Genomic DNA, 16,031 nt, shown 5'->3' with positions numbered 1-16,031 from the left:
ATCTTGTAGACCTTTATAAAAATCTGTATTTTTCTGGGTATGGTGAGTGGAATATCAAAATCTCAACTTTTGTTGTACTCTCAGAAAGGTTGCTTTGTTACCTTATGAACACTTCACTTGATAGAGCAATGTTTGTTTTCTTCTGATTTTGGCATTCGACGGCCAAACGAAGCTTTATAGAGCCTGGTTTTCTTTCCAATCTCTCAGGTGGGTAGGAAAGATTTGCCGTTGTTGTCATGAACCCATTAAGTCCCTTAATTCTGAAATAGAGAAGCATGAGCCGATGAGCGTTTCATATCATAGGGATGGAATTCCAAACCTGACCTGTTAATCGAGCCCGAGCCCGAGCCTGAGCCCGATTTGCAATGAGAACTCAGCAGATCCATTAGGTGTTCAACCCAACCAAATTTAGCCCAGCAGTTCAGTAGTAAGCCCACCAACCCAAATTTGATACCCGCCACTTTTGCTGGACTAGGTTTGATTTTCAACGCAGGTCGCATCAGGTTGGATCAGGCCTGGGCACTTAGCTGTTGCCCTCATCTTTTGCCAACCAGCCCAAATAATTGAAACCTCCTACTTCAATGCTAAGCAAAGTTATTATCAATCCAGTAGGGTCCAATGGTTGTTTTTTTTTTTTTTTGTTTGGGATTGATTTAATAAAAAATAGTTTCTTTAAATTTGCATTTTGATTACTATTACTATAGTTATTATTATTAGTTATTATTATTAGGTGATCATGTTTATACACAACCGAGTGTGACAATCAACACTTCAGCTGTTGGAGAGGTGCCCCAGAATCTAGTATTCTTATCCAACGGTTGAAGTGTTCTGAAGTGTTGACCGTATTCATACATGACCGTGTATTTGTTAACAGAGGTCATTGATACCCAAGCAGTATCAGCCTCCCGTCCCTGCAGGGGAAGGCATGCCAGCCAACTTACGAGCGCCAATTACCGCCTTCTTGCACTACACGATGCCAGGTGTCAGTAGTTCAATTTGCTTTCTTCTCATCTTCAAGCTCCAGTCAGAATGAGCCCTTCATTGACCCGCTACTGCCATCTCCGCTCGTCGAGATGGCTTTACGCAGCTATGTAGTACCGTTTGAAGCAACCGTACTGGGAAAGAGCTGGCTGGCAGTGTGTCTACATTGACATTTTTTTTTCCTTGACCATGTGGGCCCCTATTGGTGAAACCATTTTTCACACATTGTGATTAGTGTGGCGTGGGTGTGGGAGATCCCTCCCCCTCCCGAACACTGTTGGCATGTGGAAACCTCTCTCATATTTTAGAATTAAAAGTAAGTTATGGAAATTGCTCAATTATGGAAACTCCAACCACCCCCCCCTCCGGTCCCCTCACCCAATGTTTTCTTTGTTTGCTTATGGTCCATTCAATTAGTACCCAGCACAGTCTGGCTTTGTCACTTTGTTTAAGCATTATTGTAAAGGAAAATATAATATTACCCAAAGATTTATCCTGCTAGCACCTTGCTTCAATCAAAGTCATCAAAACCCATAGAAATGGACCACAGAAAGCCAGAATTTATGGTTTTAAGTTCTTCGGAGATTTCTACATGTTAGGACCTAAATTTTCGGACTTCTTCGACTAAACAAAACGAATTTCAAAATTGATCGAGATCTTGACACACACACACACACACCTGCCGGGACTGGGACCATACCTTCCGTGTGGTTTCAAGAGGGTTCGAGAAGACACAGAATTTTCAGCCTGTGAGAATTGAGGTTTTCGTTCCCCATTTGAATAAGGATAGGGAGCATGAGAGTGGTATAGAATGGGTTTCTTGATATTAATCTTAAAATGGAAAGGTTTGGCTGATCTGAGTGAGACCCAATAGCAAAAGCAAATTTGTTCCTTTCCTTTCTGAATGTCAGTGAGTGTGTTAGAATTATTTAATGAAATAGATTCTTTTATGTTCTGAAAAACAGTGAAAGAACAGTTTTTAAAATCTTGGTAGGCCAAAAGCACCTCAACAGCTCTAATTGTTTACTTCATCTGTTGCCTGCAGATGTGTATCTTGCAGTTGAATACCAGCTGGGATTTCTCCATGTTCCAATGTCTGAAAGAAAGGCGGGCAGGCGGGCGGGCGAGCGGCGTATCCCGGAATACATGGGAAGGGCATCTACCACCAGTAGTCTCATATGTGGTGGGTGGTGGTGAATAGTGCCAACACTGATGCCTTTGAATTGAGTGATTCTTATGCAAAGCATCTATACCCAACATGACCTTTATTTCAGCTTTTGAAAATGTGAGTTGTCATTAGGGTTTTCAAGCATACATTGCCGTGCTAACAGTTATTTTTTGGTCTATGAGCACAGAGCAGACTCTGACGTATGAAAAATGTTAGACGTAATAAGATACGTGACACACTGTATAAAATATTTCCTAAATCTTTTCTGAAATCTTTTCTGGTAAACAAAATATTTTCTAATGCACATGAATAGATGTTGCTAGAAAAATTATCTCCTCTAGTTCCCTGTTTGGTCCAGATCTCCAATGCCTCTAGGTGTGGATCTCATCTGGGCAGGAGTAGGATGGTCATTACGTCCCCTCTTGTTAGAAGCACTGGGGAATTAAGCCAGACAGGGAATTGGGGGGATAAAGATCTGATATTGCTAAGGGTGGTTTAGGGGGGATCTTAATTTATCCTCTCCGGTTCCTAGTCCGGCCCAGTTCCTCAGTGCCTCTAACAAGGGGCGACGTAATGACTACCCTATCCCTGCCCGAACACTCTGTCTGGGTGGGATCCACCCCCCGTCTTATTAGAGGCATTGGGGAACTGGACCTGGTAGGAAACTGGAAGAGATAATTTTCCGATTTAAGGGTGTTTAAGCAATCTACCTTAGGCTGTGTTGCATTCCCATTTCTCATTTTGTTTATTGCATTTCATTGACTTTCAAGTAATTTCATATTGAAGTTTTAGGTTTAGGATTTGAAGAGGAAGACTAATCTTACTTTTTTGTCTTTTAAAGATAGCATTTTTAATGAAGGTAAATTTTATCATTTTGTATAAATATCGCATTAAATATCTTTCACCATTTAGAAAAATTTTTATTGTATCACTATAATAAATAACTTTTGGGTATAAAACAAGGGAAAATTAATAAAAGGTTACTACCTTCTCGGTTCACCACTTCGGTGACACATTGCACCCTTAACCATTAGCAATTGTTATATAGGAAAAATCTTGTTGTAATCAAGACTGTAACTTTATTTTTTACCCATTTAGTACAATTTTTCAATGAAAGTACATTCTGTCATGTTGCGTCAAGAAACCGTCAAGGGAGATCCTTCGATGATATAGTCTGCACAGAGAAATAGGGTAAGCACAAGAGAACCGATTTGTTCTGACAGAGACTCTCCAATGCTTAAGTTAGGTAGATATATCAAAATAATTTTCAATTTTTTGAAGACCTTGTTTTTCCCTGCACTAAATATTATATTAAATATATCATTAAAAAAAATATTACATTAAATAACTTTTAAGAATAATACAATGAGACAATCAAAAAAATGTTATAACTTATATTCACCACTTGTGACAACAAGTTATTCCCTTTTGGATATATTTATGCATTACGACCTCTAATAACAATCGTTAGAGATGGTTTTTGTTTACCATCTCCAACAAATGTCTCATTTGCTCTTTTTTACTGTAGTGAATATCCTAGTATTTGACCTACCTTGGGTAGGGCACAGTCAAGTATTTCTTTTGGGTATTCTGACCGATGGATGTTTTGACAATGCCCACCTAACCAAAAGGGTGGAGCTTTGAAACTGAGGTTTATAAGGAATATTAATGCATAAAAAAAAGCATAGAAGTGTGAATGCAATGAAGAGTAATTAAGTTGATTGGTAGTCATCCAATGGAAGTGGAGAAATTGAGTGGCCACTTCCCAACTCTCTTCTCTTGTAAAACAAGTTTCCAAGCTACAAGTCCAAAAGAGCAAATAAAATAACAAGGGTTACTAATAATGAAGAAAATAATAATAATATAATATAGAGAGACCCTTTGAATGCTATAAAGTTTTGGAGATAATGACTATTAGTATAAAGAAGTTGGGTATCAGTGATTATGACAAATAGGGTTGCCTTTTTAGGTAGTATTTAAGAATAAGAATGGGAGGAATTGAAATAAATTATGTCTTAATTAAGGATTGTTATTTTGGAAATGGATTCTTAAACTTGTTTAACATTATTTTTGCATATTTTTATGGCTTAAGAATACATCACGTAGTTCGTCATAGTCCATAGATTTCAAAGACCAGATCAGGTGATGTATGACTTCAACTTTCTCATTTGGTTGTGGATGTTCTCAAGCTCCCTACCTAATGTGTTTCATACAAAACAATAATGTGTAAAGGACTTATATATATATATATATTCTATTGATCTTATTCAAAAAATAAGATGTGTGTACGCCGCGGCCACGGCGGCAGCCATGGCTCCTGACATTGAGGCATGTCGTCGGGGGAGCGAGCAAATTAAACACTTAACAATGCCGACGGTCATTTTCAAAGACTATGGGATGCAAGAACATGCTCATGGAAGGAAGAACCTTGAACAAACCTCTCTGTTTCCACCTTCAATTTTCAGCTTTGCTAGTGTTATTACTTGCCCCTTCCTTGGCCTTCAGAGGTTTTTTTTTTAATTTTTTTCTCTCTAAAGATCTCACCTCTTAAGAGTTGTGCTCAGGTTTTCTTCAAATACTCTTAAATCATTTTGTTTGTGTGTCACATGGGCTTCATGTGATGAGTTCCTTATGAGTCCCATATGAGCTTGGAGGGGGAGGGAATAAATAATTTAAAAAAAAAAAATTGAAATCGATTTTCATTTACACCATTGTGCGGTTGATGGTTACTGGACAATTTTTGTCCTCTCTGAGCACATCATTGAAGGCTGTATTGTTATCATGTGAAGCAAATTGGTAGAAGAGGAAAAGCCTAAGCCCACCTTTTCAAATTGAATATGAAAGAATTAATTAGATGTGAAAAACAAAATGTGCCTCTTAATACATGATTCAAATTAAATGATCGTTTTTGGCAATTTTTTTGTGGTGATCATGTGTTAGAAATAAACTGTGGTTGATCATAAAAAATCAAATGAATCATGACATCACAAAGAGTCCATGCTAATAAAGGTCGATTCTTGATGTTTAGTGGTTATTAATACCTGTCAATATCTTATAGATGATCATAAACTTGATTAAGTAAATGTTCACTTATTTAAATGCAAGTATTAGGTCTATCCAAGTAAAGAAATATAAAAAAGGGCGTACCTAGTGCATGAGGTTCTTGCCACTGTGAGATTTAGAGAGGGTTATAATGTACAAAGCCTTACCCCTGCTTCGCAGAAAGACTATTTTCAGAGATTCGAATCCGTGGTCAATTTGTCATAATGGAGCAACCTAACTGTTGCACCAAGATCCACCCTCAATATCTAAGAAAAATAATGTATTACCAAAAAATAGGGAACAAGTGGATGGAATTGTACGACCTATGGACACCCAATTATTTGTACCACATAGTCAGTCTGATGGAAGTTGAAATTTTATAGATAGGTAGATCCAAAGGTCCTCATGTTTACATGTTGAGGGGAATCTCCATGCTAGTCCGTCAGATTTTGCACATAGGAGATCAATCAAGACACAGACCCAGGGCTCTGGGGATAAATGTAGATTGACCGTCCTAGATAGACAGCTACATAAAGGATCTCTACAAGTTCCTCATCAAGTTCAAATTCCTCATCACCAAAGTCAACTCCTAGAAAAACTGAGGAGATTGAGTGAATTTTTTGTTGTCCCTAGAAAGTGCCTTATATGGGTTGAAGTAAGCTCGTCGGGTATGGTATAACCAAATTGATGGCTATTTCATTGATTTGGGAGAAGCAAAAATAAACCAACCTTTTAATTATGTGAAGATTCAATGTGTGTCTAACATTCTTATTGTTGATTTATATGTTGATGACTTGATTTTTACGGGAAATAATGAGAAGGTGCATGGTTTAAGAATTTAAAAGGGATATGATAAAAAATATATATATGAAATGAGTTATGGGGCTTCTACACCACTTTCTTGGTATTTAAATATGGGCCAAATGTTCTCTGTGCCAGGGTGAAAGCTGCGCCCAAACAAATGGGGGTGGGTGAATTGACCATCCTATCCCCTCACTGGTAGGCCCATGTGTCTAGGCGCACAGGCTGCGCTGCGGCACAGAGAACATCAATCCTTAAATATATCAAGATGATGATGGTGTTTTTATTTCTCAAAAGAAGTATATTGAAGCTATCCTCAAAAAGTTCAGAATGTATATACCTCTTGTAATGGGTGAAAATTTGAGGAAAGATAATGGTGGAAAGGATGTAAAGGGAAACCATTTTCTGTCTGGGAGTGTGGTGCGGCTACGCCAACACTCCCATGTGTCTATCTCTCTCCTCCTTAAAACAAGGGGGTAGAAGTGTCTTTTCACACAGGAGGGAGGAGGGAGGAGAGAGATAGACTCATGGAAGTGCTGGCATAGGCCACACTTCCGGACAGAGATCTTTTTCTCATACTACCATGTACAGAAGTTTGATTGATATTCTATTTGACATCGCTGCTACAAGGCCAGATATTATGTTTTAAACAAGTTTATTGTCCAGATTTTTTTCAAAACCCAATTCACTTCCACTTTGGAGATGATTAGGGGAGATTGTGTTGAAGATATTAGGGGCACCTCTGGGTATCCATTTACTCTTGGCTCTGGCGTACATATTTTGTTAGACATCTATGAAACAATTAATAAATGCTCAATCTTTAGCTGAGTCTGAATACATTGCAGCTTCATTGACAATTTCACAAACAAATTGATTGAAACAACAAATTAGCCATTGCTATGGGAAAGTACCCAGTCTATCGTATCCGGACACGTCACATAACCGACATCAAGCATCATTTCTTTAGAGAAGCCATTGAAAAAAATGAAATTCAACTCGAGCTTTGCAAGGCAGAGGAGCAGCTTGCTGACATTTTTACCAAAGTATTTCCAGACGAGAAATTTCACCATTTCATTTAAACAACTCATGGGTGTTTAAGAACATTACATTAAGGGGAAAAAATTATGAAGTTAATGTCTTTTTTTCTTTTTTTTAAGTTGTGTTCTGTTTTTTTTGTCTTTAGTATCTTTTTTATGTTTAAGATAAAGTTCAAGTGTATGGCTCATGTTGGACAAAGTTTTCCTTGACTACACCACACGATCAATGGATGACCGTTGCTGAAGGAAACTTGGTTCTAAAATTTATATAAAAGTCTACCTCTGTGTTAAAAAGAAAGAAGAAACTCGAAGTTAAAACAAAGAAGAAATGTTAAGATCTCTTCTCCCTCTTCTTCTTCTTCTCCTGCATAATTTTGCTACTCTGTTTTATTTTGCTTCTCACTAGAATCTTCATCAAGATCCAGCTCTAGAAACAGTCAACAGGGTCAATGTCCAACTCCATACTATGGGTTGGTGTGCCCTCCTCAACGTCCACCCTCAAATCTAACAAATAATAAACAGTTGTTAGTTCGATTGGTTGCAAGCTAGGCAGTTGAAGTGCATGCATGGTTTTAGTGCACGGTATTTGAATGGTATCAGTCAACTAGAAAACTGATACGGTATCGGCAAGGTTTAGCCGTATAGGATAAATTTGTTTCTGATTCTCCTTTAAAAATAAGTTTTTTGATCAATTTACCCCTTATTCGTACAGTGTCATCAATATAGTATTGGCACAATATTGGGATCAGTAAGGTGTAAAACCAGAACCAGTACGGATCTTCCGTATCCGATACTAATACTTATAACCATGAGTGCATGCCCCCCAGCTGGTCAAGTGTTCGACTTTCCTAATCACATTTGTGTCATTAAAAGGCACCATTGTTAAGAAAACAACATCCAGAATAACGATTTGCAGAAGAAAAATGCAAAGAGAAAGAGAAACACAAACACAAGACAAGATTTACATGATTCACCCCCAAAAAGAAAGGCTACGTTCACGGCTGAGCTATAGTACGAATCCACTAATCTATGAAGCAAAATACAAAACCCTCTCATGCGTCTCTCAAAGAGATAACAACATTATATAAGAAAACCCTAATCTCAGAAAATACAAAATTACCCCTAATAATTCATCCGATTCGAACCTGAACCGAAATAGATAAAAATACATATCAAATCGAAACTCTCAACAAAGGCAAAGTGACCCGCTAAAAAATTACCCCTTTCCCTCTTTCCCCTCTCCCGGTAGTTGTAGGTTCTGTCTACGTATCTTAGCCTTCTTTGTAGTTTGAAGTTGGTCTATGGGCCTTAAGCTTAAGATAGACCAAAAAAACAGGGTTGTATTGTCGATTTCCTAATAGCGTCAGCTGTGACAACATGAGCAGTTTTTGTTACCCAAGTCCCAAGATTGCAGGCGAGTTTCATTGGCTGGCCTAGCTTTGGACTCAATTTTTTTTGTTAAAAGGAAAGTATCGCATACACGTTCTACTTGCTTTGAATAACCTTTGATTCCTCGGCGGTTTCTTAACGTATCTCTCTTCCTCATTCTTCCACAAAGTTGGCGAATGGTGACCAATTTGAGCCATCAAGTCTCTCTCTCTCTCTCTTTCTGTCTTTCTCTCTCTCTCTCTCTTGTATAAGTGGGATAATTTCGGAAGGTCGATAAGAGAGGTCATAGGAAAAAATCTCTCTTTTCATTGTAAAAATGAGTAATATTTTCAAAAAATCACGTAAATTCTTATGTGCATTATATGATTATTTATATACGAATTTTTTTTTATTTTTTTAGTATTGTTATAGGTTTCGTTTTGTACATCAACTATTCATTTAACCATGCTTTAATACAATATTAAAGCATAGGTCTTGTTGATGTTGATCGATAACGAACTGGGCGTGACCAAAACCACTGATACAGACAGCTCAGATTGAATGAACGTTGTGGGTCCTAAATTCTAACCATGTTGGGCGGCTTTGCATGAGCCATCAACATTATTTAATTAATTTCGATATTTATTAATCTAGTGAGATTGGTAATGTAAGGATAAATGAAGGCAAACACAGTTATTAATTTAAAATTTAAATGAGATATAGATAGTGTGAGTAATGTCAGTTAAGTGAGAAGGAAGACTTTGATTTATTCCTTTTTAATTGTAGAAATTAAGTTAATTAATGGTCGGTTGTCTGATTCCACATTCTATTATTTGATTGATTGATAAAACTCAAATTTCTTTTGTTGCTTTCACTTCTACCATTTTTTCTCCTAATCTTTTCTAATGGGACCATAATCTCACATCCCAAAAGACAAAACCGCTCTATCTTCTGCCCCGATCATGTCCCCAAACTTTCCTTACCAAGTTATTAGAGAGAGAGAGAGAGAAAGAGAAAGAAGTGCACATGAGAAGTTCATGAATTTGATGTGGGGTGTGTACTAATTTTGGTCGGTGGCCTTTGTTTGGCATATGGGTTGCCATTAGAAATAAGTTGAATGATGAGATTGAGACTTGACAAGAGGGAGATGGACCTGGAGTACTATGAATCCTCCACACGTATATTCATCTGAACGTATTCTCTACACGTACATTCACATGAACGTACATCTCAGATGTCAACACCTGTTTCTTTTGCTTTCATATAATTCTTTCCACACTTTATATGGTAAGAAATGTGACAAGTGTTTGCACCTAAGATCGATAGACATTCAGGTAAACGTACGTACAGAGGATGGCGTACCACCTTACCATACATATAACGTATACAAGTAGAAAAAGCCATCTCACCTAAGGATGAAAAGTTGAGATTCAAATAAGTTAGAATGGGCATGGGTTAAGGGTTGGAAACCCGGCCCATGACCTTTGAATTTGAACATTTGATGAGTGAATTACCATGAAGGATCCTGATATGGGTGGATGAGGTACGTAGGGTTTGATTGCTTCAAGGAAAGAACAAACAACATTTTTGGTGGTCGGTACATGGTGGAACCCATTGGAATTAAAGACTGTCTTTGAACTTCTAAGCATAGAAACATATACGGGTCGTGGGAAGAAAGTAGTGTTTTGTTTCTCTCTCTCTCTCTCCCTCTCTCTCTCTCTCTCTCTCTCTCTCTCTCTTTCTCCCTTCTGAGAACCTCTAGCTACCTACGAGGCTACGACAACAGTAAAGTTGGACTCTCTCTCTCTCTCTCTCTCTCCCTATGAGAATATCTGTTTTTTTCTTGACTCCAAACAAGAGCCAAGCATGCAACTGTGAACTGTCCTTGTTTGCCACCTTTTTTTTCTTCTTGTTGTTCTTCCCACTTGGTCCAAAGCTATGGACGGCAGCTACTCTCCGGCATAAGCTCCTTTAGCCCTTCAATTCAAAAGTTCGTTCCTAAACAACCGACAAATAACAGCAACCTTTCCATGTTTCCTTTATAGATCCCATCAGATTTTCCTTAATCAAATCAAGTGTGTATTTAACTTATTTGCATGCATAGTTGAAAAACTAGGAACTTCTTTTTTTTTTTTTTTTTTTTTTTTTTTAAAACTCTGACTCGTCCTTTACAAAACCTGATGAGTCGGATGACTTAAATCTGATCAGAACAAGTCATTTTTCTTATTTTTTTAATATCACCCTTCGTCTTCTTCTCCAAGTGATGAGGACTAAGGTTATGGTTGCTTCACAGACGAGGAGAAAAAAATGGTTAATATTAAAGACAACAAACAAAATTCTAGGGTTTTATTTAATTGTAGATCAAATTTATAGTTTATGAATAATATATGATGCAATAAAAAAATCAGACTAGGTGAGTTTCACTTGTTTCGGACAAAAACACCGAATCAATAAAAACTCGGACTAACTCGAACTTGATTTGATCATTTTTAAGTCGCAGGGCGAGTCTTCATGACTCTTGATTAGGTTTCAAGGTTTTTTTTTAATTTATTTAAATCTCAACTTGGATGACTTGCCCGTAGTTTTCCAACTATGATTGCATGAGAAATAAAAGGGGAATTAAAATTAAATGAAAACTTTTGTAACCATTACCTAATATGATCATGTAATAAAGTCCAAATCATTCATATATTTGTGATTAAATAATGCTAGATTTGGATGAAAATATTAAAACTCAGACATATTTGACAGTTAGAAGGCAATATGGGATGGTAGTAGGATATTTACTTGGTATTATAGGAACTTATCTTAACTAGAAGACTAAATATCTCATATAAAGTGAGACGCACATAATTAGCCTTATCATTACATTTCATGCACAACTACATTCTTATCTTCTTGAGTGTACATACCTTTCATGGTAAGAATTAGATAATCCAAGTACGCATATAGAGAGTATAACTTTATTTGAATAAAAATGAAGAAAAAAAAAACCTTCGACATACTTGGCAATTAAAATGCTATGTGAATGGTAGTAGGACATTTACTTAGTGTTGTAGTAACTTTCCTAGCTAGAGGGCCAAATATATTATGAACTAGGAAATAATATGCAATTAGGTAATCATAGTGCGTAATTGAGGGATCTTTATCCCCTCAATTTACCTGTCTGTCAATTTTCTCAATTCCATCTAATAGGGGAGGGGGCAGAAATGACCACCCTATCCCCTGCCCGAACATACTGCTCGGATGGGGTCCACCTCCCTCTATTAGAGGAAATTGAGGAAATTGACGGACAGGTAAATTGAGGTGATCATTTTCCGTAATTAGGTAGTATATCTTTCATAATATTTCTAATGAACAATAATTGGTTCAATTGAACCAGCCAAAGTGGCATAGGTTAATAACCTATTATAACTTGCTCAATAGAGAGATAGTCTAGGTATTCTAAAGTATCAAGGGAGAAAAGATATAAAAGTTATGAGGGAATCAGAAAAGAAGTTCTTCGTAAGGGAATTTGAAATTTTGAATAACTGGGATTGATAGAAAATTTCCCCTTCCCTTATTAGTAATGAACATAAACTGAAATTTAAATACTTTGCGGACTTGAGGATGAATGTGAATAAGCTGCATTGTTTCAAGAATCGAAATCATAATCGACGGATACACATTCCAAAACTAGAGTTAGGGTGGAATCCGACCGGTTTCAACCAATCTAAATCAGAATCAGATCGGAATCGACTGAACCCGGCCGATCCAGAGCCCAATTCTGGTTTGCCTCCTTGATTTAGTGGTAGTACATGCTACTTACGGCAGCCTACAAAAGGATGCATCTTATTCCCCATTTCCTTTTCTTTATTGGGAAAGAAAATGCTATGTATGATCTCTTCTTCCTCCGACTCAGCTCAGCACTTGCTGAGTCAGACTCATGTTCCTCCCTCTCTTCCTTGTCAGCATTTGCTGACTCGACCTTCCCCCCCTTCCCTTTCCTCTTCCCCTTTCCCTTCCTTTTCTGCTAACCGAAATAACTTAAAATGTTTAAAGAATTATTGTATTTATTGCAAACAAAAAATTAATATTAAGAAATGGTATTTCATGCTCATTTTCCAGTTGATTAATGGAAAGGGTCTTGATCCTTTGAGATATGGCACGTGGAAAATTAGGCCATTTTTATAAATAAATACCTACATTATCCACCTTTTGCTAGTTGATAATGATCTTAATTAGAGTATTAACTCTATGTATGGACTTTATATATGAAGTTATGAATTATGGCTACTGAATTGTCAAGGATTTTGCAGCTTCTGCAGACCAAACAGTAGAAGAAGCAGAGATAGAGAGAGTTTTTCCATGAACCAAACACTAGAATACTGAAAAGACACTGATGTAAATTGTAATGGAGATTCAGGGAATATATCAGAAAAGAGTGATCATTTTATTTATCTTCACTATTTACAAGAACAGAAGCACTGAAAAAAAAAAAAAAAAAGTGAAATAGTACATGGGAATCTGTTTCTGTAAACAAGAGAGAGAAGAGCAACAAACACAGGAGGAAGAGGAGTGAAAAGAATACACAGAAACCAGCTGAGCTCGAATATGAACTACAGTCCCTAAGCTACAAGCTGGTTCCTCAAAACCTCTCCCACCCACACAAAGAAAAAAAAAAGAAAAAAATAACCTAACTAACTAAATAACTAACTTAACTAACAGTGGACGGTTGTGTAAAAGTTGGAAAAAAAAAAAAAAAAAAAAAAAAACTGTGAGACTCCGGGGAGTATCTGTAAGGCATACATCCCTCTGGTAATCTCTCCTCTACCACCACAACCACAACCTATCGTTAACCCTCATCAGATGATGATCGATGATGATGGACTAGGCTTGCTTCTGCAAATCTTTTGAATTGATAAACGTACCATGGAAACCGTAGGGTACCCTAGAAGGTAGCTTAACTGAAGCTTCAAGCTCCAAATTCGTGGCGTTTATGATCACAACCTCTGACTTTGACGTCTTCTCATCATGCATGAATGCTACTATGTATCCATCATCTTCTTTCTCCGAATCCGGATCTCTTGGCACGAAAAACGGCTCTCCACCGTACTTACAATCTCCATATATGAATTTCTTCACTTCTCCGGTCGACAGATCGACTTGTGCGATACCGGAGACTTTAGGCCAGGGCTCAGCGATAGCGAGGTAGGCGAATCGGGTCTTCCTTCCCAGTCGATTCCGGTTCACCATCCCAGCTTCGAGGTTTATTTGCTCGGATGCGGGGATGATGGGCCGGCGAGTTGATTTCCCGGTCTTGAGGTTGAGCCGGATTTCGGAGAGAATGCTCCTAAGCCCTTCATCGCATTCGTTGAAAATGGAATCTGGTGGAGTCATACATGAGCCGATCACCACTACCTCATTAGTTTCTGGTTCTTCCCAAGCGTTCCAGAGATGGAAACAGAAGCAATCTGGTACTTCAACCCATCTCATCCCAGACGAGTCGACCGCCTTCTTATCCAAGATACCAAACCGGGCGGTTTTCTTTTTATCGTAAACCACCGGCGAACCACCGCCAATCATCTCCTGCAACTTGAACACCACTTGTTGATCGGGAATTACTACGAAATTCTCAGTAATGGCGAAGTCATGCATCATAGTAGGCTCTGCAAGTGGAATTTCTACGTCGGGAGATTTGATTCCGTTTGGGGAGAAGCGGAAATACTTGAGGTATGGCTTTTGAATGACATCGTAGCTCAAAGCGAAGAGTTCACCTGAAACCGGGTCTAGTTTTGGGTGGGCAATCATGGCGGACCGGAGCTGACCATTGAAATCAAACCGGCCGACGGTTTTAAGGTCGCCGGAGGGAGTGATTCGCACGTGGTAAGGGAAGTCATCTTCGGACATGGCGAGGAGTCGATCGTTGAAGTAAACGAGACCAGCGTTGGCGACTCCACTGCCGTGGCGATGGTCGACAAGGCCAAAGAGGCCACGAGTGTAGAAGAGAAGAAGGCGAGCGATGCCGGAGTGACCATGGAGTTCACCAATTGCTTTAGGGAAGACTGGACGGCCTAGCGCACGTTCTTGAACGAGGCGTTGTGTTTCGGTGAACCGGCAAGCATAACTGGCTGCGCCGCCACTCAAGGTGACTGCGTGGATCATACCATCACCGTCGAAGAAGTGGTGACCGGCGACGGGCTCGAAGTGGGGATTTGCGCCGTTTCGGACGTAAACACCGTCAATGCGATCAGGAATTTTGCCGGAGACGGGGAGGCGGTGTTGGACTGGATGTTCTGGTACAGGAGCGAAGTTGCCGGCAATTTGGACTGCTGGGTCTGCTGTTTTGGGAAGTGGGTTGTGGCGCTCACTGGAAACCAAGACTCCTTCCACTGCATCTAAGGCCATGGCTGCAATCCTTTGGAGGAGATTCCATTGCTGCTGTTGCTTCTGCTTCTTAGCTTTAGAGTTAGAGGAATCTAACTCTTTTTGTCTTCTTCCATCTCTGTTTCTTTCGTTGTCTCCTCTAGCTCTATCTGCTTCTTTTGGTTTGGGCTTGGGCTTGGGTTTGGGGACAGTTGGGGATGCAGTGGTGGTGGTTGTTGGTTTGTAGATGGAAGGTGTTTGCTTTGGGAAACGAAGTACTGAAGGAGTTTGTAGAGAGCAGCGGAGGTGGGTTTTCTTGTTAGGCCACTTGAAGTTTATGGACTCGGAAGTGTAACCCTGATCAAAGACTGAGGAAGAAGAAGGTTTAGCCCATGTAGTAGAAGCAGAAGTTGCTATAGAAGCTGCCATGATCTTGGTTTTCTAGCTTTTCAGATGGTGAGTGTATTCGATTTTGCTGTAGTGGAGAACAGAAGATGGTAGAGAGGTGAGAAGGAGTGGAAAGTGAAGGAGAGAAAGAGAGAAAAGGTTAGAGTTTGAGGAGAGAGGGAAGGAGGGAATGAGGTATATATAGAGAGGGAGGGAGAGAGGAGTAGGGTGGAGATGATGGAGGTCGACCTCGACATCTAAGAGAAGACCACGTGGTGGATTTGTGGAAAGGGCACTGCCTTATTGACATAAGAGAATTAAAAAGGTTGGAGAGAGAGACAAAGCTGCTTAGAATTGTGACACGACCACTCCCCCCGACACTTACACACTCATATAACTTCCAATTCCTCTTCTCATATTTTGGAAGAGGGAGAGAGAATTTTTACTTTACAAATTATAAGGGTTATTTTGACTTTATGACTCCTAATAATAGGGGGGGGGGGAAGACTACATATGGCTTAAATTAACATTTGGGTTTTTGGAGAAAAATGCATTAAATTAAATTAATTCCAATTGACTACCCAAGTCCTGTTCAAATTTCCAAGTTCTCCTATTAAATTTGAAAGAATATAATTTGATTTCATCAAAAATAAATTTTTAAGAGTATTAGAGTGTATAGAGTAATGTATATGGTCCCTTTTCTCTTGTCTTACTCCGCGTTCTTTCCTCCTTTCAAGGTCACTCACCACGTGGCCTTCTTCCCTTCTCCTCTACCTGAAATCTAGGTCACATCATTTGTACCCCACACGCTTGACCACCCACATACACACATATTACTCTCTCTCTCTCTCTCTCTCTCTCTCTCTCTCTCTCTCTCTCCATCTATGTGATGACTATTTTAA

General features: G+C 38.8%; 1 protein-coding gene across 2 annotated transcripts; it reads right to left on the bottom strand.

The window, feature by feature from the left end:
• Positions 1 to 10,171: 10,171 nt before the first annotated feature.
• LOC122649852 (9-cis-epoxycarotenoid dioxygenase NCED2, chloroplastic-like) lies at positions 10,172 to 15,191 on the bottom strand. 2 transcript variants are annotated; one of them, XM_043843103.1, is made up of 2 exons: positions 13,235 to 15,191; positions 10,172 to 10,187 (listed from the first exon to the last, which is right to left on the bottom strand). In XM_043843103.1, the coding sequence occupies exon 1, from the start codon at positions 15,169 to 15,171 to the stop codon at positions 13,267 to 13,269; it is 1,905 nt and encodes a 634-aa protein (XP_043699038.1). In that variant the 5' UTR covers positions 15,172 to 15,191; the 3' UTR covers positions 10,172 to 10,187; positions 13,235 to 13,266. The 2 variants fall into 2 exon arrangements, with proteins under 2 accessions (XP_043699038.1, XP_043699037.1); XM_043843102.1 differs by lacking the exon at positions 10,172 to 10,187 and adding an exon at positions 12,887 to 13,204 and having other exon boundaries at positions 13,239 to 15,191.
• Between the last annotated feature and the right edge of the window lie 840 nt (positions 15,192 to 16,031).

Source organism: Telopea speciosissima, chromosome 2 (genome assembly GCF_018873765.1).
Source record: "Telopea speciosissima isolate NSW1024214 ecotype Mountain lineage chromosome 2, Tspe_v1, whole genome shotgun sequence".
Lineage (NCBI taxonomy): Eukaryota > Viridiplantae > Streptophyta > Magnoliopsida > Proteales > Proteaceae > Telopea > Telopea speciosissima.
The sequence above is the reverse complement of the archived record's forward strand: the minus strand, read 5'-3'. Positions and strand labels throughout refer to the sequence as shown.

Bases quoted from the DNA above. Each gene is read 5' to 3' on its own strand.
- LOC122649852 (XM_043843103.1), bottom strand. From the start codon at position 15,171: ATGGCAGCTTCTATAGCAACTTCTGCTTCTACTACATGGGCTAAACCT.